We start from the raw sequence: 21,182 nt of genomic DNA, 5'->3' as shown, positions 1-21,182 counted from the left end.
TTGTGATGAGCAGTTGAAATAAACAGTGGAGAACGGCAGAAAACAGAAGAACAGATTTGACTGGAGCCTCTAATTAACTGCTGATTCCTTCCTTCTTCCTACGCTTTAATTTCATTCCTTCAATCAGTCTAATTTTTTCCAAATTATTCACTAGGTAAAGAAATACTTCATTCAGAAGTTAAAGTAGTGCTGATATTCTACAACAAGACAAAAGTGTTGAAACTTGCTCCAGTAAGTTCTTGATTGCTCTGATGTACGCTGCAAATACTAGAATCTCACATTAATGTGGTTTCCATTTGCAGAGTTTGCTTGAATCTAATTTAACACAAACACTTCATATAATAGTGGATCTGCTTGCTAAGAAGATCATATCTGTCTTCAGTATCTTTCCAACTCCCAGTGCCTGTCAATTTGTTAATCTAGATTCTTGTTCAACTCAGTATGTTACCCATTTTGATTCTCCTAGGAGCACTGTTAATCCTCCTTCCAAAGGAGGGCATACATTTCAGATCAACTTTTGTAGGAATTCACTGTGAAATGCTCACGAGCAGCCAAGGGACTTCCCAGGCTTGACACTCACAGATCAAATATCCTATGATTTGTTTGGTGAGACTGTTCTGAATGTTGTCCTGTCATTTACGGATCAAATCAAACATTTAATCACAACCTCTCACATGCAAAGCTGCCACCACTTCCTCCTTCAAATCCCTCCCTAAATGCATTTCCTTTGAAAGGCTTCCAGTACTCCTCTGCTCACCAACAACATCTGCACCCACTTTATGGTAAAGCAGTATCAGTGACTTGTGCTTAAAGTAGACTTTATGCTAACTGTAGCAGGGCCCAGTCTTCCATCTGTTTGGAGAGCATGCACTTGTCTTGAGATCATCCCCTTCCTTCCTAACAAAACAACCAGAAACTGACACAATCCAGAATCAAATTTCGATGGCAGAACCTGTGGCCAGGTCCTGCCAGTTGGACTGCTGAAGAAAACAGCCCCCACATTTCCCTAAGAGTTTCTTAAACAAAGGGAAGAAAGTAATCTCTATTGCAATAAGAGTATCTGAAAGCCTCACACAAGGAGTATTTGCAGATCTTGTGAAACAGAACAAAAATAATTAACTTCATTATGCTTCCTATTCTCCAAGAAATATTTCTTCCAACTGCTTAGAACCCATCAACATCGACTGTTGTATGAAGACCAGGCTCTTGAACTCGTTTAATTACAGGAACTTTATCCTTTCAGAGCACATTTCTCTCTGTCCCCCCTCTGCTAAGCACCATGGAATTACAGTTGCTTGCTGTGGCTGGCCTGCCATTGCACTCTAACACCTGATTACCATTGACGTACACAAAAATATCAACTACTACAGAGCACGTTTCTTCCTTTCACTACATGGACTTTCGCTTCCTCAGACCCTCGGCCTCATTCCCTACATACTCACCTACCTCTCACACAGCTGGTTTTGAAACAGGCTTATGCTTTGCTTCCTATTGCTGCTGTCACTGGACAGTAGCAGCTATGCCTGCAAGTGGGATTTGCTTGCAAGAGTAGGCAGCAACAGCACTACAGACAGTGACAAAGCAATACATCTTTCCTAAAATGATACCCTAAAATTATGCTTTTGATTTAGGTGCACAATATAGTACATCTGTGATGTAGGAGTCCATAAATGCACAGCAAGTTTGGTCCGACCAGAAATTCAGCTACTTACGCAGCACTGAAATTCCAGAGTAGTGTATATGCAGATGCTCAAATAAATGGCCTCTTTCTCTAAGGCTGAAAACTGCATTTACTAAATATGGAAATAGGGTATCTAAAAATAGCCACACAAGCATGAACATATTAGCCTTATTCTATAAAATGGGGGCAAGAAAATGGCAGCAACACACATCTTGCAAATAATTCTATAAAGTATCCCTTCTCTTGCCCAACCCTCAAAGAATCCTTGAGCAAAACAAAACCAGAAAGTGCTCATGAAAATTCCCTTAGTTGAACATGATGAGAAAGGCACAGAAAAGATTGCTAGTGATAAGCAAGCAGCCTGTGGATGAATAGCCACTCACATTGCCAAAGGACAATAAAAATCCTGCATTGTTTTGCTAATTTTCACACTCTTCTTTTTATGGCAGAAATCATCATAGGACAGCAGAAGACAATACTACCTAATGGCAAGCACTCATGGAATCCCAAGCAGCAGCAGAGTGTGATAAAGCTACACAGCATCTGGAGTCTGCTACAGCAACAAGCAAATATAAAAACAAATGGAGTTTACATTTGATCTTCATTTTTGGAAGCTCTTCAACACTGCTCCAGCAAAAGCTTTTTCAACACCTTAGTTTCAAACTGGAATCACCATTAAGCCTATCAGGTTTCTGCCCAGGCACAAAAAAAAAAAATAAAAAGACAAATTCCCAGGAGCATTTCTAATTTCTCTGCTTAATTACATCCTTCAATTTTAATTTCGTTTTACCCTGCAAGTTTTCTTCAATCTGTTTAAGGCATATTACTGAGCAGGCTAAAACCTTTCACATTCAGAAATACAGATGATTTTGTTATCCAAATCCCAGCAGTCTATATTCTAGATCAGAGAAGAAAAATCCTGGTTCAGTAATTTGTACAAGACTGAAAGGCAATGCGTGTTTGTTTTGTTTTTTTTTTTTTTTTTTTTTTTTTTTTTTAAAGAGCTCAAGTCAGTCTCCCAAATTACTGTAAACTGTGAGTTACTGTTTCACTCAACAAAACAGTCTTGAACATATTTTTTTCCCTCAAATTTCCCCTCTAAATGCCTACAAAAAATGTGCTACGGCTCAGTTTAAAGTATTCCTTTCTTTCTTTCCTTAGGTTTACTTATTCGGTGTGCAGCAGCATCCCCCAGTGGCCATTCTGCTTCTGCAACGAAGACGGGAATCCGGGGTTTCCAGCTTCTCCAAAACCACCGGTTTTTGCAGCAAAGAATCATAGAATTGTAGAACCATTTGAGTTGGAATGGACCCTTAAAAGCCATCTGGTCCAACTCCCCTGCAATGAACAGGGACCACCCACAGCTCCATCAGATTCTCAGAGCCCCTTCAGCTTGATCCAGGGTGTCTCCAGGGATAGAGCCTCCATCATCTCTCTGGGCAACCTGTGCCAGTACTTCACCATACTTAGAAAAAACATCCTTACATCCAACCTAAATATCTCCTCTTTTAGTAAGGAGGACTCTGGCTCAGATATAGTTACAATAATACACAGCAGCACTTCCCTCTGAACAGAGGCTGCCACTTGAAGTCCAAAAGGCAACATGAACATCATTCTTTCTGGCAGCTGCTGAGGAAGGCAGGGTAAACTTTGCCAAATGGCCCTTCCCAAAAATCCTTGGTGGGAAAATATTCTCCAAACCTCAAATCATGTATCAGGTCTAATTCTGCACTAACTTATAGTAGAGTAATGCTATAGAATTTCTGACTTCAGCAGGAATGGAAAAGCTTTATAAGCTTTTAATAAATAAGTAATAACAAATAATAAATAAATAAAATAAATAACTCTATAAGCAATTTATAACAAAGAACCTATTCGCTCTATCAAAATAAAAGGTTTGGATGAAATTATGGAGGTACTACAGATAATTTCTAGACAGCCAACAACTTATAAGGATCTAGGGACATACTTCAGTACTTCCAGTAGATAGATTAGAGAGAATTTCATACAAAAATTATACACACTGTCAACACTTGGGCTCTAACCATCAGTTATCAGGCCAGAGCTTGGGCTCAATGGTGTGAGCAGAACCACACACCACCTTTTCAACACTCACAGAAAGGACACAGTCCCAAGTTGCTCAGCACCCACCAAATTATCTTTGGCCACATCCAGAACCAGGCACAGCAAAAAAGTCACGACAATTGCTACTCAGGGCAGCCTAAGCACCCACTTAGCTCCTCTCGAAGAGAAGATGAAATGTCAAGGCATGTGTTTCAACACTTTCTGACTCTAAACAAGTTTGTTATTTCAAAACCAATTTGCCCACCTAATTCATTCTAAATTTTGATCACTGTATCTGTGCTTCCATTACTACTGAGCTTTGTTCTTCACCAAGTGTTCAGCTGCAGCAGTAAGAAAAGCAGCAAAGTAACATCCAATTTAAGCAGGAATCTTCTGCAATAGATACACCTGAGTTTTTCATTTTTTGTTTCATACCTGTTTTGATCTCTGCTTCAGTATAATTTCTACAGCAAGCAGTAACAAAGCTGGTATTTATTTATTGAGTACTCCCTGTGTGATTGACATTTCCAACGCCCTCAAGGAGACACAGGCCCTGCCTCAAGGGCCTTGCAGCCTGGAAAAACAACACAGTTTGGATTCACTGACCACACAAGAGCCCAGCACGTCAACCTTAAACAGTTCACCATCTACAACTAAATGTTGTTTTTTAGACGATGAAGGGGCAGAAAGCCTGAGTATAAGAATAGTATTTTGGTGACGAAAAAGAAGAAAGGCAAAGTTGAATATCTAAAGGATCAAATCCTCAAAGAAACTGAATGATACATTAATAGGGAAAATTCAAAAAATTAAAACACATTAAAGTAACGTGGCTCCTGTATATGTGAAATGACAATGCTTACTGCTATTTTCAGGGGAAAACTCGTGTTCCCCTCTGTGCTTGTCCAGCTCTCTTAATATGTTTACTCAGAACATATAAAAATAAAATTTTGCGTTCAGACTTCTTAGGTGCTTGCAGAACTCAAAGGGAAATAGGCCCCTCACATCCCTTCTCTCTCTCCACCCCGCATACATATAGGGGTTTTGATTCCGAGACAACTGTGGTGTGTTAAAAGCAAACAAGAACAATAGAAGCTGTCACAGCTATTGGAAGCAACAGCACAAAACATTTCACGAGGACTAAATTTAACCCCCATCACCCCGTTCAAGCCTAGCCCAGAGCTGGAAAGAAAGCAGCAGTGCGCAGTCACACGTCTGTAGCTTCCTTAACAGCTCCAAACTCTCCGCAGTGAATGGGAGTTCCCAGTTCCAGAAACCTTCAATCACACAATGTTAATCTCTTGTAAACGTAACTGTCTCTTACATACAGTCCAATCAGGAGAATACTTGTCCAGTTGATTTTTCTATACTATTTTGCCATTAATAACCACACTTGGATTTATGCATCCTTAAGCCAGAGGGCACTTAAACACAAGATAAGCTTCAGGCACATTTCTAAAGCAGAATACTTGCTTAAATGTGAAAGAAAATACAAGAAAACAGCTGTTTTTGGGGTCGATCAGATAAACAAACAAATCTTTCTGACATCAAGCAAAAAAGGAGGTTAACAGGAGCCGTAAAATCATCTGGTTACATTTCAGGTGCTACCAGTTCTTTTATCACTTATTCTTACTTCCATATTCTACAACTGCCCAAAGAGCTAACAAAAATACTCCTAAAACTGAAATCATCCAGTTAGATTTCCAAATGGTGTCAATGTAGAGCTGCTTTCTTCTCAGGTAGAAAGTAACACACCAGCAAATGCTCATCTCCTTCTAGACATGTCCCAGGGCTGGGATCTCAGTTACAACTAAAGGTACATCCAACGAGCTCCAAATACACAACCTAGGACAGAATGTAGCTTGTGGAAAGGTGAAGCATGTGAGCTTGTAGCTCTGTTCTTAATATTTTAAATATCTGTTTCCTTCAGGAAAGGCTGGAACTTGAACTTTATGCACTGGAAGAGCAAGCTAAAGTGGAAATAAGAAAGTGCTGGACCAGGCACAGCCTATGCAACAGACTCAGGTCCAACAGCCAGAGACAGAGGCACTTCTGGAGCTGATTCTCAGTCACAGCTTCACCAGAAACAAACTGGCAGCACAGAAGATTAAAAGCAGGGACATCTCACCACAGCCAAAGAAATGGCAGTCTGCTCCTCTTAACTCAGAGCAAGCATCTACTAAAAATAGTTCCATAGACTGTACCACATGGTCTTATAATAATAAAACAATTTTCCTTTGTTCCTACAGGTGTGACCTGCTTCAGCACTACTTCCAGTGCAAGGTGAAACCACACAGCATAAGCTGCTCTTAGAAGATAGCAAAGACCCATTTTCACTTCTATTCAAAGCAAAAGCATCACACCACAAGTAAACTGATCTTCAGACATGGAAACTTGCAGTTTATGTTAGAAAATATGATGCGCTTCAAAGAAAATCACTGACTTTTACTATTTTACGTTGCTGGATAGTAAGCTCCGCAGCATTAGCAAAAGACATACTTAAAAGCAGCGTTTACTCCACTCCTTCCTTATTAAGAGAATTTGAAACTATAGTGCCACTGCTTATTTCAACAGAAGTTGAACATAAAAATACAGAGTTAATTTACTTCTGTGCCATGTTACATATGGATTCAGAGGCAACTGGTGGGAAGAAGTTAAAAGAGGTGATAAGCCATAGTTAAAACAGTTACAAGATCAAGACTAGTTAGGCTGTCAAAACAAATAAACACTACAGGTTTTTTCAAATGGGCAGTTTACATATCTGAAAAGATTTAAACAAGTATGCCTTTCTACATTAATACTCTTAGTTATTTTTTGCTGGGCAATGACATTGTTACTTTTAGTTTTTCCTCATATATATAGCATCATAGTTCTTGACTATGATGTACAATCAATTTTTGTGCAATGTTGTACAATCACTTTCTACTGTTGCAATATGAAAGCTTTCTACTAATTCCATTTCTTTACAGTGGAAGCTAAGTAACCTTGGTTGAAAATCACGGACATTTACTCACTAATAAATGTGACCTTAGATAAGTAGCATTTAACAGGATACCATGATTATACAACCATACTGAAAGAATAAATTGTTTACAGTTACTGAAAGGTACAATTTTTTTTTCTTACTCACATGGAATGCTATGGCCCTATCCATAGTTAGCCCCACAGCAGAGGATGAGGCAGTCAGCACAGGATCTCACCTTGGTCAACTAGAGTGTATTATATTTAATTGCTATGACACGTTTCCCAAATATTGCCAACACATCTTGTGAAAGGAATTTTTCAATTAGCTGCAGAGGGCAGCAGTCTCCTCAAATAAGTATACAGGCAATTTCAACTTCTTACGTTGTTTCAAATGTACACAGAAAACTAGAGTTTCTAAAACATCACTGCGAAGTCACTGAGGTTTATAGTATTAAGCTGCTAATTCACAGCATGGTGCCTTTAAGTTTTAATTGTGCTTGAATGATTTAATTATCTTCTACTTCACTCTGGATGGTTTGATCTACAGTTCACATGAGCCTATGTTACTGCCCCCATTCACACAGGAACCCCTTTGAAGCCAGCGATATTACCATGTGACTGAGCTGCTCAAGACCTGCAGTGTACACACACAGTGGTGCTTGTGCAGTCATGTGCTGTAGGGGAGGAACCATCTTTTGACTTGAGTCTGTGCATTTCACAGCACCCAGGTCAAGACACAGAAGGGATCAGTAACAGACATCCAGAAAAATCAACCACTTTTAGACATCAGTTTACGTATTTCCACCACATTGCTCTTTTAGAAGTAATAGCAAGATAAGCCATGGATGAAATAGCACATCTGGAGCCACCAGAGAAATAAGTGAATTGCAATGATTTAAGATGAGTCACTGTTCCACCTTAATGGAAAACCTATAAAATACCGAACTGCCAGAGAGCAACAGATCTTTCAGGGGTTTATTAGTTTTACAGGTCTTATAAAAATTACCAGAAAAACATAAAACTTAAATAGCTCAAAACTGAAAAGCTTTCATGAGCTTAAGCTCAGCCTGTTCAGATCACAGCATAGCTACACTCTCTACAGCTGTTATGTGGCACACTAGCTGCAAAAATACACCAGACTCTCTTGCTTTTGGTTAGCTGCCTTTTAAGCTCACACAAAATCTTGTATGTAGAATTCCCCTTATAAAAAAACATGAAAATATTTAGAACTCCATATATAGTTGACTTGCAGGTTCTCTCTTAGCCACAGCATGTCTGGTGATCTCTAAGTATTAATGTTGAGGACTGAACTGTGAAGCCGATGAAAACACTGAGGATTATTACAGTAGAAACAGATACATTTATTTTCCCATGCTGCATACTCAAGAGGCTTACCAGGCATAATTGCCAGTCAGGAGAATCTAGTTAAGTAAGAATTTATGTCACACTTCCTGATTTGAAAAGGTATTGTAAAAAATCAAAGACTAGACATGAAACACGGGAGCCTCATTATTATGTTACAAGATGGAATAACAGCTCCGACATTTAGTCTTGTGACCTCTCAGACTAAATCTGTAAATATATGCCATATCCAGCACTTACCAGATACAGCAGTTCACAGAGCTCATAGCCAGAGAAAAATTAGGTTGTGTATCACATACAGTCACCCTAGGATGATATAATCAGACTGTTGTTGATGCTAATGTAGTCACAGCTAGCTGGACAACTATCAAGCCACTAGCAGTGACAGTCCCCTTTACTGAGTAGTCTACATAATAAGTAAATTTACTGCATAGAATGCACAGCTAAGTCCCTTGAGAGCTGGTGGAAACACAGGCAGGCAGATTCCATTGCTTTCTAAGCCTTTTCCATTGCAGGTACAAGCACCCAGAATAACAATAATTAAGCACTGTTCAGATCTTGTGTAGGTAACCTGAAAATGTCAAATGCATCAGAAAAACAGTGGAAAGCCCCACTCTCTATTAAGCCTAGAATAATAAGTTATTTTGGAGTCTCAAGGTGACACAAGTAGATGGTGGCTAGCCAATCACACTCCATTAACCATAAGCCAAACCCAACCACATACCCAGGAACAGGAGACATTAAAGAGACAGCTATAGATTTTAAAAGAAAGTTTTTTTCTCCTGCCTACCATCAGCTAAAGAGATTGAGCTTATCTGGAATAGGGAAGAAAAGAGCCTCATGAAAAGTAAATCTTCACAAGGAAGTTAAGCTGTATCACAACTGATTTCCCTCTCTCTGTTAAGTTTTAAACCTTTGAATAATTAGAAATTTATTAGTGAATGAGAGTGTAGCAGTAATATATTAATAATTAAGACAACAAAAACTCCTGAATTCAGCATTCTGCTTCTGGCAAACTAGAAAGGACTTAACTGAGTTTTGTTAAAGGTCAACAATGTCTTCAGTTTGGTTTAAAGTGATTATGTTTTCAGGTTTTGCCTGCTCATAAACATAAGTTCTGCTTTCTAAGTTTGGACATTTAATAACCTAATCTATCTAGGTCATGTAAATGCCACACACTTTCACAATCCAAACAATAAAGAACTCATCTTCATAATACCAAAATCAAACTACTGGAAACCAAAGCAAGATAGAAAGTACTTCAATAGAAACAGCAAACTCCTTAGCTACAACAAATGAGAACAAACTCAAACACAACAACATGAAGGGGAAAAAAAAAAAACAAACCACAAAACACCCAGTTACTCACCTTTGAAAGACCTCAGACAGACAGAAATCTCCAACAAAAAGTGCCCCTACTTCCATTGCTAACCCTTAAATGAGGTCTGGGAAGGGGTGGATCCTGGCTCCTCCCCTTCCAGTCACTCAGGTACATTGCATGCACCTGGGCTTTCCTGGATTGGCCCTGCCTTCCCACCAAGTGCTCAATCACTGGTTCAGGCTGAGACTTAGCATTTCCGCTTCTGTAATTAAGCCTCACTAGCTGGCCAAAAGAATATGTAATCCTTTCTTATCTGTGACATAAAGTTTCCAAACTAAAATGAAATTACTCTGATTACTGCATAAAGACGCTTAGGTCTGCTGAACCTAATCTTTAAACACAGTAGTTCACATATCAGTGAACAATTATTGATTTGATTGATTTCTAGTGTTTTAATTGGAGGATAAGAGTTCTGCAGACATTCATATGCACATCGAGAGAATTTCAGAGCAATACAGTGGAAAATGTGCAATGCATGTCTGTAGGGGAACTGTTGAATCACGGCTTGAACTTCTGATTGATCATCTGAGGCAAGCACTAAGTCAGCCAAGGAAACACAGGTGAAGGCAATTCAGCTCTGTGACTGGAAAGGGTGGAGCCTGGCTGCACCTCTCCTTGACCCCATTTAAGGGCTGACTGCTGCTGGGGAAGGCTCATTTTTGGGGGGTAGCTCTGTTTAAGCTTTTTTCTGTGAGCCTAGGTTGCAGGTGAGCTTTTTTTTTTTTTAAACAATTACTCCTTTCCACCATGGTAGTCTTTTTGGTTATGTCTTGTAGACTACCAGCCTGACTATACTGCTTTACGTATTTGTTGACTGTACATTATCACAGAACCACTAATTGTAAAGTTGGTTACTGTTTTTCCTTATTTTTTGCACAAGTGGGTAGAATTTGCATGGCCTTTTTCTCACACCCTAGAAGCATGAAGAATTTGTGGTTTCTATAAGCTTGTTATTAAGCTAAGCAGAAGTAACAGTCTCAGTGAGACAGTTTGCATGTTTTTTGCTATGTGGTAGTATTTACTGCATGCATTAGTACTCAGTCCTTGCTAATGCATTTAGTTTAATTATAAATGAGCAAAAATAAAATTATTGGATTTGAGTTTATGGTAGACTTCCATTAGGGATTTTGTTCTAGCTGCTAATACATCTGGAATGAATAGCTTTAACCACTGTGCAATTGTTTGGGGGAAAAAAAAAAAAATTGAATTACATGAAAGGATTGCAAAAACATTCAAATCTATGGGGAAAATCCAGTTGTCCCTTTTTCTAGCATGATGTATTAGCACAATAATATATATCCCCTTATGCTTGATCAGACACTGAAATGTCTGATACTGCATGTTTTTTGCCTAGATTGTGATATCAAATATGTTTATGGTCTCACAGTGTAATTAGGTACTTAGAGAAACAAGTCTTTGGAAAGGGAACACCTTTGTTAAAATACAGTTTTCCACATGCCAAAGCTCATCAGTAGTATGATGAAGCACTCATGCACCTTTCAAAATGCTACTGAGAATGAAAAAACAAAGTAGCTGCCTTCATCTTTGAAGAATTTTGCTATAGTATGTTTAATACAAATACTTTCTGGGGATGGAGGATGGTTTCTAGAGAACAGGACTGAGAACAGTGAATCTTGTTCACCCTGTCACAGCAATATAGCCTTGGGAGGATCTTCAAGAGTTTGTTTGAATCAAAGCTGGATGGCAATGGGGCTCTCCCTGCTTATGTCTAACATGCTTAGAGCCTTTCAGCTATGGGAGCATCACACCATTTCCATGTCACCCAATCTTCTAGTATCTGAAGGCAAAAGATTTTTAATAATCACCTGCTTTTTGCTGCATTCTGAGCCCAATATTTCTTGCTGTATGTCATTAAAATGTAGAAAGGAAACAATTTTCAGAGACAGATTCAACGTGGCTGGAACTCTAATGGAGATCTGTACTAGACACCTCTGCACAGTGTTCCAGGTGTGCAGGCTGAGCAACTTTCCAACTGCTTCAAATAGTTTCTCCAATATTTAAGGATGCCTTGCATTGCCTTGCACGCTTTCCCATTCCTGGAGGCGCTCAGGTCCAGAGTGGATGGGGCTGTGGACAGCCTGATCTGGTGGAGGGGTAACCAGGGCAGGAGCATGGGGCTGGGTGATCCTAAAGGTACCTTCAGTCTTAAACCGCTCTCTGATTCTGTGATTCTATGGCTTGAACAAGTAACAGGTCTGGTTTAGAAGTTTAGAGTACTGGCAAAGTAATTAACCATCTATTTAAGGGCAAACATGGATAATAAAACTAGTAGGAAAAACAGGGCACATGCGGGGGCTGAGTTGCCCAGCACTTGTAACAAGTAAAGGTGAGTCAGTGCTGTTGGCCTAAATCTTTAAGATGGCTACTGTGACCAGCAGAATGTAAGGCCCCCTTTGTAGCCCAAACACAAGAGTTTGAGTAGTGGCTGTGGCAGAGGCAGGTGGTTCAGTGTGTCACTGACTGTGGGGAGTGCGGAACTGGATGGAGCTCGTTTGGCAGCAGCGTGCAGGGGAGGCTCACCAACGTGTTCAGTTTAGAAAACAGAGTCAATAGTTTCTACGGAGAAGCTTCGTCTCGCCGGGGGCCGACCTTCAGCACACCGGCGCCAGGCGGGCTCAGGGCGGCCGCGGCGCGCGGAGGCCCCACCAGGGAGCGCTGTGGGCGGAGGCGTGACCGGCCGGGAGCGGCGCTCGGGCCCGGCGTGTCCGCTGCCTTCCGCCCGCTGGTGTCCCCCGGCGGCGGTGGGAGCGGAGGAGGAGCGGCTCGGAGCGAGGAAGCGCCGCCAGAAGCCATGTCTGCGCCCACCGGGCTGCCGCCTCGGCCCGCCGGTGCCGTCGCCGCTTACCCGGGCGGGCCCGTTGGCTCTCGGGAGGCCGCGGCCCCTCAGAGCGCTGCGCCGCACTGCCAGAACGGTGAGAGGCCTGCGCGGGGCCTAGAGCGACGGGCGGGGTGGGCCCGCGGGGGCTGCGGTGCTCGGGACGGGGTCGGGCGGGCTGCGGGACGGGGTACTCCGGTGGGCCGCTCGTCGGGGCCTGCAGTCGAGCGGGGCTGACCCGGGCCGGGCCGAGCGCGTCTTTGCCGGGCTGGGGCCAAAACGCGGGGCGAACTTAAAGAGGAAACGCGGAGTCTGCTGGGCTCGGGGAGCAGCGGTGGGGAGGGCGTGCGTTTCTTCTGCTCCTCTCGTGGTTAAATGTGTTCGAGTTCGTGGGGATATTTTTTTTATTTTTAAGTCACTTATGTCATAATCCGGCTTTTTTGCGCTTTTTTTTTTTTTTTTTTTTTTTTTTTTTTTGGCGTGTGTGTGTGTACAGGCTTTGTTCTGCACAAGCTAGTGTGTGAGGTAACGACCTACAAAATTTTGGCTTGTGAATGTGCCTCGTGTCTGAAGGGTTGCTGGGTGATAGGTTTCTCGAGTAGGCTTTGAGTAACTTGGCAGATCAGGCAGAAGGCAGCGTGATGAGTGACGAGGAAGGTAGTTAAATTGTACCCTTTAGGGAGAAACCGCTGCTACAGATGCATTTGCCGACCTTTAATATTGTAATGCTGAGACTTGTTAAAATTATGTAGAAAACTCCATCCTCAATGGCTTTTAATAAAAGCACAGTGTTGTGAGGACTCGGATACCTATCAGCAGTGAGCTGGAAGTGTTTCTTAGAAACAAATAGAAACCGACGTTGTTCATTCTCATATTTTTGTCCAAATGAAACAGCAATTTTAAATAACTCTCCATAGTGCTTATTATTTTAATTAATTAGTTCCATGTTGTAGTCATCTTCTGTCGGTCAAATAAATGTTTTTGGTTTTTTAATTCTGAGAAGTTTATATTATTCAGTAATTGTTTCATCTTTATTGTGTAACTTGCTAACTACTCCTATTACCTTTGCTCCATGTATATATAGATCTCTGAATTTGTCACTTCATGTATTTTAGCACCAGCAGCCTGAAATTCCTAAATTAGTCTATGAGTCTTTTAAGTACTACTTTTCTGAAGTTACATAATGTAACACAAGACTTGAAGCTACTTTTTATAACTGTAATAGAAGGAATAGTGAGGGGGAATAGTAACAGGAGAAGACTGTACTAGAATTTTCTATTCTATCAAATAGAAACTGAATTTCACAAAGATTAATTTGGAATTTGATGTTACATTAGTTAAATGTAAATTATTTCAGTGAATGTAGTTAGTTCTATATTGGCTGTAAAACTGATATTGTGTGTCCTTGCAGGTGTTTGGAGTGTTCTTTGTGTTTTAATTTCGTAACACCTGGATTTTTTCAGGTTAAGCTTTTGAAATTACTTGCAACTGATGAAAGCAGGGCTGATTTTTTTGCAGAAAGAAGCTCACTGCATGGACAGCAGTAGCAAAACGGATGATCCACTTTGTCTTTAATAGGATTTGCCCAATCGAGTAACCACATTGATTTGAGACATTTGGGGACATTGATTTTAGCAGAGCTTCAGGTTAAAAATTAAAAAAAAAAAAAAACAACCCCTAATTTATTATTTTTTTTCTTCTCAGCATTTTCAATGTGATTCTATTATTAAATTCAGTGTTTAAAAAAGAAAGAGGATCGTGCTTGGCCTCTTGTTCTTCCATCAGGGGCTTTAAGATACAGTTCTTCCGCATGAAGTGTTGCAGGCTCAAAATTACTATTGTAGTTTTGCAGGTGGCTTTATACATAACAAGAGAATGACTCTGAATGTCAGCTTAAGAAAGTATTGCTTGTTAAATCAGTATGAAAAAGCAATGTATTTGTTCCAGTGGCCATTGTTAACAGCTTAATGTATTGACATTTCTAATGCTGAGTGGATGGCTATGCTGAATTCCCTTGCTTCTCTAGAAGATCTTTGTTTATTATTACCTGCAAGTAGTTGGTAAAACAAACAAACAAACAAACAAAAAACTCCAACAAACAAAACTACGTTTTGTATCTCTGCTAGTGTTTTGGGATTATCAGTTTAATTATCAGGTCATTTAGCATTGTTTTGCATCCCTCTTCAGGTTTTTTAGGTAGTTACAATTATATTAGAAGAAGGGCATAAAGGTATGAAATTCCTGATGAATTCCATCACTGAGCTGCTGTGGGAGCCCAGCGGGACTCAGCGTGCTGGGTGGTGTGCTGGCTGTGAAGGACATGCAGAGCTGAACTAGGCAGGGCAGTGCTGCCCCTTGTCCCTCCTGTAAGAGACACCTGAGGGAGCTGTGCTGCCTGCTCTCTGCAGGTGTGTAAAGAGATGGTAAAAGTTGCAGGAAACTTGGCTGGAAAGGCAGCTTGTGTTCAGAGTCTGTACATTACACACGCTTGGCAGAAGGCTGAATTATTCAGGTAAGAAAATGTATGTATGAAATACAAGCGAACAGCACTAGATAAGCAGACTAATTTTACTAGTTGACTTGACTTGGCTGTTGGTGCTAGTATAGCTGGGACAGTTTTTTGTTTTTCATGTGGCAGCACTTTTTTTCTCTGAAAAAGTGCTAAGGCTTTTGGCATCTAGCTGTTAATGCACATGTGCTTACATGTTACAGTGTTATGAGGTACAGATTTGTCAATGGCAGGAGAGTTTCCCTGCTTGCTGTTGTAGAGATGGCATGTTAGCTGTACACTTGCAATGTGCAGGTAAGGCTTTCACTCCTCATACAGAATTTTCAAAAGGGAGTTGTCAGGTGTTTGGGGAGGAAGGTGCACTGCCTGAAGCACCAGGACAAGGACGTGCAATTATCCAGATTTCAAAATGACAGCAAAAGTATACCCAGATTTCCTGTGTTGAAAGTGGCTCAATTATCTAGTCATCATTAAAAGCTTCAGCTACTAATTGCGCTGCGAGTTACATTCTATTCATGTTCTTTATGATCAAATGAATATAAAGCTCATTTCAGATGATGGGGATAATCTTAAAATAACAGCATACTTTCAGAGGCTAAGGGTTTTGAAATCCAAAGGATCATAGATATCTTTCTCGAGTTTGTGGGATTTTCCTGTGTGCTCTTGTGTCATTTTATCATCATTTTATTCATCATTACTTGTAATAGCTGTTTCTGTTTCCAAGTGTGAATAAAGATGACTTGGGCATTCTGTGGAATGTGGAATGTGGAAACTGGTATTTTGTACTGGTAATTCAATCACATCTGTGTTTTTTAAACTAGAGCTAGAGACTTCAAGGCTTTACAAGATGATTTGATATGCAACTGTTTATTTCAAGTGAGGTGCTCCTAAACCAGTTTCTAAATTACACCTGCACAGTTGATTTATTCAGCATACCACAACACAGTAAAACAAATGCGTAGAATGTGCTTCTAGAACAGCTTTCCTTGCCACCTTAAGTAGCATACCTGCTGAAAGCAGTAAGCCTTCATGTAAATTATTTGTATATTTTTGAGTTTGCTTTGCTGTTCAAGTTCCTGTAAGCATAGTCTGTAGTTGTCAGTGGGTTACTAACTGGAAAATCATTCTCTCTAAAGGAGGATAAACTACAGAACATTATAAGGTAGCTTCCACTTCGTGATAACAGTGAATCAGAAGCGCACAACTACATACTCTTCGAAACTGTTTGTCATTTTGTTGTGTATTTAAAGCTCCAATGCTTTCTCCCCTAGGGCCTTCCTGTTTCTTTACCTGGCACTCTTACATTACTGTTGTTTGTTAGCTGCTTCTACTCAGAGTTTTGGGTTATCATTTATGAAAAGGCATTTCTAATTTGATCAGAAAGTACTTTTGGATGTTATGTTCCTTGCTTACAGGATTCTGTTAACAAGTCATTATTACAGTTTCCCTGCAACTTAGTGGGAAAACACCCGGATGTTACTTTGACAGCGGTGACTTCAAATCTTCATTCTTCAAGAGAAGGATACATGGGAGAAGTAATACTTGCATGTTGACACAGTGAAAATAAGGAGGCAATAAGATGAATTTCTGATTTCTTGTCTGCTGTTGAATGGCACAGTATGTCACAGTTCACCAAATGCTGGGAAATAACGCCGTGCAGTGTTATATAAGCAGCAGGGCATGGCAATTTTAAGAAAGGAAATAATCCAGGGAAATGCAGGCGTGGTTCACTAGAAAACAGAAGTTAGGGCTTGGGAAAAGAAACTGAGAGAGACTTTGATATTTAGCATTGAACAATTTGAATAATAAGTAAATTTGGACCTACTTAATATTTGGTGTGTCACCATGAACCATTGCTGGATTGGTATGTAATTAATCTCTAATGCTGCAGAGCTGTTTGCTGGGACAGCTGAAACACTCTGATGTCAACACCTCCTCTACCTGATATAAGTACCAGGCAATAAACAGAGGTGACTTGTCAGCTAGTCTGTTTTCATAAAAATGATGGTTTCTGTAAATACAAAAAAAAAAAAAAAAAAAAAAAAAATGTATTAAGGAAAAAAATAACTGCTCTGAAGCACTTTATCTTGATCACCATACTGGGGATTTATTGAGACAAGTAGCCATGTTCTTGTATATTAGCATATACATTTGGCTGCAGTTTTTTGTTTTCCATAGTCAGTTTCTTGAAGGCATATTGTTGTATTCAAATAGTGAAATACTGGTTTAGGGTTTGCTGTTGCTCATTATTTACTTAAATATTTTCTTAAAGTGATCAAAATACAAATGTGATACCTAGGGATTTTGAAGTGGAAGCACCTTTTTTTTTTTTTTATAATGGAAGAGATCCATTTTTCTGGTACTTCTGTGTGTATGCAAATGATTTTAGATGTGGTATTTTGCATGCATTGTACTTGGTTAATTCATTTTGTACTGCTGATGGACATTATCTTAAATGTATGGAGAGAAAACAAGATGAAATGAATTGCTCTTTAGCTACAAAAAGCACAGAGTACATTCGCACTGCTAGCAGATGCACCTTTAATACATGAGATGCTTTCTCTTCATTTCAGGTCCCGTGCAGAGTCAAATGCAGTTCCCTGCTGGCTATGGCTCACATCCTCCGAACTACAGTGCACCCTCAGGACACTATTCCCAAGTGCCCAATAAAGCTGTTTCATCACCTTTGGATAATCAATATAGAGCCAGTTATCAATCTCCTTACTATTCAGCACCAGCACAAAATGTTATGACGCCACTCGTGGGAACCAATGTGTTGAATACACGGGAATCACAGCAGTTCTACAACAAAACTCCTCCCTGTACAGTGGGGTTGACTGAAGGACCTGTTCAAGGAGCAATACCATCTGGATCCTACTTGCATACAAGTGCTCAGCAGTCATATTCTGCATTTGGTGATCACTACAACACTTCAGTCAGCTCTTCAGTTTCATCTCAGGGATTTCCCCTTAATTCTGATCATTATGCCATGCCCGTGGTTTCTAGTGCCATGTATCCTAATGTTTCCTATCCTGCAGCTACTAGCAGCATGTATGGGCAGGCATTTACTTCTCAGAGCCTTCCTGCAGCTGGACAGTTCAAGGAGACAAATACATTTTCTAGCCAGAGTACATCAGTACCTCATTCACTTCAACAGCACGTTCCTGTGGGATATAACTCTACATTATCAACTATTTCATCTGCTCAGTCCTTTCAGGACAACCTCAGCAAGAATCTCACTGGATCCGTTGCTAAAGTAAACAACCAAGTAAACAGAGGTACGGTGTTATTTAAAGAATGCACCTGGGAAGTATCAGAAATCCCATGCTTTAGTTGTTTAGTACTCGATCATTCTGTGAAATTCTATATTATAATTTTGAATTCTATCCTTACTGTTCTGGAAGCTTTTCTCATTTGGTTACCACACTCCTCACAGTAGCAGCTAATGCTATCACTGACATGCTTCTATTGTGAGAGATAGAAAAAAATACTACTGGGGTAGTTTAGAGGTTATTTGTTGTTATTTATTCTTGAAGTAACTTAGAAGGGAAGTCTTTCTTGCTGTTTTGAAAGAGGGTGCAATTTCTTAATTGCAAATACACTTTTTTCATTCGATGACTAGAGATTTTTATTTGGTGTTATGACTTAAACTTGTTCTTCATCTTTTACCTAAGTGAACACATACGCACCCTCTCTCTTCACTTCAGAAACTTCAGTGGGTTTGGGGCCAATTAGCTTGGTTTTGTTTTCAAGAAGCATGTGACAGCTATTTAGGTGGTTGTAGCTGATTTTTTTTTTTTTTTTTTTTTTTTTTTGTAAACAAAGATGTTATTTTAGCATTGATGTAGCAGTAGAGAATGAGGTGTGGAGAGTGCCAGCTGAAGGCAAGTACACTCAGTCCTTGCTGGTAGCTTCAACTTCTGCTGCTTCGTGAGAAAGGTGACTGCAAGTTCGTAGGGTAGGAATTGTGGAAGGAATTTGATGTGTGTGAGGAGGGCCTACCTAATGAGACATTTTGCTCTCCCTCTGTATCTGAATTAAGTAAATAGTGTGTGGAAGAGAATTCTAATTGTTCTTCAATACTGGTAATGTTCTGACTTGATATAGTTCTGACTTGTAAGCTATGGAAGATGAATAGTTTTTGGATGAGATGGGTATTAGTGAGCTGTTGTTGAATGTTGCCTTCTTTATACCAGATATTTCAGATTATAGTTCAGCACCAAAATTGGTTTTGGAGTTGCTTGTAGCTGGGGCTTTCTAAGACCAAGGGACATGGTTTTGATGATGGTGAAGCTTTGAGTAGGAGCACCAGCTTAGCTTAAATCAAGTTCATCCAGTACGTGTCAGGGTTGTCTTCAGTTTCAGTGTTGTTTTGTTTTGTTTCCAAACTATGAGTGGTATCCTTCAGCTCAGTTTTGGGAGATGTGAGTTCTGCCTCTTTGTGGTACTCTGTGCATGTTTACTCAGTATTTCAAAGCCAAAACAAAATACTGTTTCCCCCCTCCCTCCCCCCCCCTCAAAAAAAAATTAAAGCAGGAAGGGGGAGGGCTTTATAAAGCTACTGAAAATAATGGTGTTTAAAGGTTAAGCATAAAAAGAATTATTTCAAGGACTAAAGGTTTAAAAGTACATCTGAAAATTGAATTATCTTCAGTATAGAACCAATAGCTGAACTTCATGAAACTCGAGTATCCTTCCAGGATACTGCAGTAGTTGTATGAAAATCATTTATTATTTGTTCAGTATCCTTCCAGAATAGTGGGATTTGCAGTAGTCTTTTGAAAACTGTTATACATTCAGACTTTTCAGTTCAGTTCAGTTGGAAGGGGCCTTTAAAGGTCATGTAGTCTAACTCCTCTGTAATGAGCAGGGATATACACAGCTGAATCAGGTTGCCCAGGGCTTCATCCAGCCTTGCCTTGAAAGTCTCCAGGGACAGGGCATCAACTGCATCTCTGGGCAACCGGAGTTCCAGTGCCTCAGCACACTTGCTGTAAAAGATTTTTTCCTTATATTCAACCTAAATCTACCCTCTTTAAGCTTGATATGTGATACGTCCTCAAGGAACTAGTAGCAATGTCAAGTTTCCATTTCAAAGAGCTCTCTGCACAGTGAACTCTGTTGAGATTTGTTTGGAGCGTAGCTTCTTTTCAGTCTGAACCATTTTTCAGGTTGAAACTTAACATAGAAGTAATTCTGTGTTTGCTGACTGGGAGAAAGCAAATTAAGGTAGCAACCATTAGCAGACTGAGGGGAAAGCAATCTGGATTACTGCCAACGTTGGCACAAATACTGTTTGAATAGCAGTTTTGGTGCAGTTTCACAGTAATTTAAAAAAAATCAAGCCTGAAATGATATGGTCCCACTCTTTCTGTGGTACTGATGCAAGTATTTCAGTACATTATAGGTAGCTGTAGGTGTTTCATCAGATTGAGTTGTCACATATAATTCCATTGGATACAGATGTAACTCCAACTACCAAGTAGGATTCATGACCTACCAGCCTCTCATTTAATTTTACAGAATGACGTCATTAATGAAGTCGGAATGTTGTTTTTTTGTTGTTTTTATTGGTTTGCTGGGTTTTTTGTTTGTTGTTGTTGAAGTATAGAATTCCATATCTTTGGCTTAAAATATACTGAAAGCACTGATAGGTTGCCAGGTTAATGGCGGAGGCCAAACTCTTGTTTGGTCTTAGCATAATTGAGTTGCTTTTGGGGGCACTGAAATGCTTTCTGAATTTCTCTGCAGTTTTATTGTAATCGTATGAAGTACTTTTAAATAGAGAATTCAGAGTGTTGGGTGTCTTAAAAAGAAAAAAAAAGTTGAAACTTGGAAAAGACTTGCCAGTTTTTGTACATCTTTGGAAAGAGTACAACATGCTAGCAATCTAAGGAAATGATAAACAGTTCATAAAAGGAAATTTTCTGGAGAACAGCATGGAGGATGAAATATTCAGGAAGAAAACAGTAACAGAAATCAGTTTCAGTCTTTTCTGTGCAAAACTGCTTGAAAATTGCTTAAAATAAGCTGAAATTCCCAAGTGTTTTTATGACTGTTCATGCAAATAAATTTTGATTACTCTCTCCTATTGCTAGTTGGAGTACCAAGAAGACTTCTTGGCACTGTAATTTTTAATTCTGTATTCCTGCAGATACCACTATAAGTCTGTCTAGATCAGTGCTGTCCTATGTAAATAACATACTGTATTGCTCAGGGTTTTTGTCTTTCTAGGTCAGTAGCTTTCTTTATTGTGTTTCCAGCTTATCTCAGTTGAAATTCTGATTGTCTTGGTACTTTCCAGGCAGTGTGGATCTGAGTGTTTTGTCAGTCAGGATGCCCACGTACTGGAGTCTCCTCCCATCATTGAGGGGAAAACTCCAAAGGG

The 21,182-nt window shown here is 39.9% G+C and overlaps 1 protein-coding gene across 2 annotated transcripts in view; it reads left to right on the top strand.

Moving 5' to 3' along the window:
• Positions 1-12,163: 12,163 nt before the first annotated feature.
• Positions 12,164-21,182, top strand: part of LOC122191466 (protein transport protein Sec24B-like) — a 40,935-nt gene continuing 31,916 nt past the window's right edge. The window contains exons 1-2 of one of the 2 annotated variants that reach the window (XM_042891737.1): positions 12,164-12,382; positions 17,368-18,072. In XM_042891737.1, the coding sequence (XP_042747671.1) occupies positions 12,262-12,382; positions 17,368-18,072 (826 nt within the window). In that variant the 5' untranslated portion in view covers positions 12,164-12,261. The remainder of the gene's footprint in view (positions 12,383-17,367; positions 18,073-21,182) is intronic. The other variant, XM_042891736.1, reaches the window with a different exon arrangement.

This window comes from Lagopus leucura, unplaced genomic scaffold, assembly GCF_019238085.1.
Source record: "Lagopus leucura isolate 7727_CA_CO unplaced genomic scaffold, USGS_WTPT01 63739-0_obj-0_obj, whole genome shotgun sequence".
In the NCBI taxonomy this organism is placed as follows: domain Eukaryota; kingdom Metazoa; phylum Chordata; class Aves; order Galliformes; family Phasianidae; genus Lagopus; species Lagopus leucura.
The sequence above is the reverse complement of the archived record's forward strand: the minus strand, read 5'-3'. Positions and strand labels throughout refer to the sequence as shown.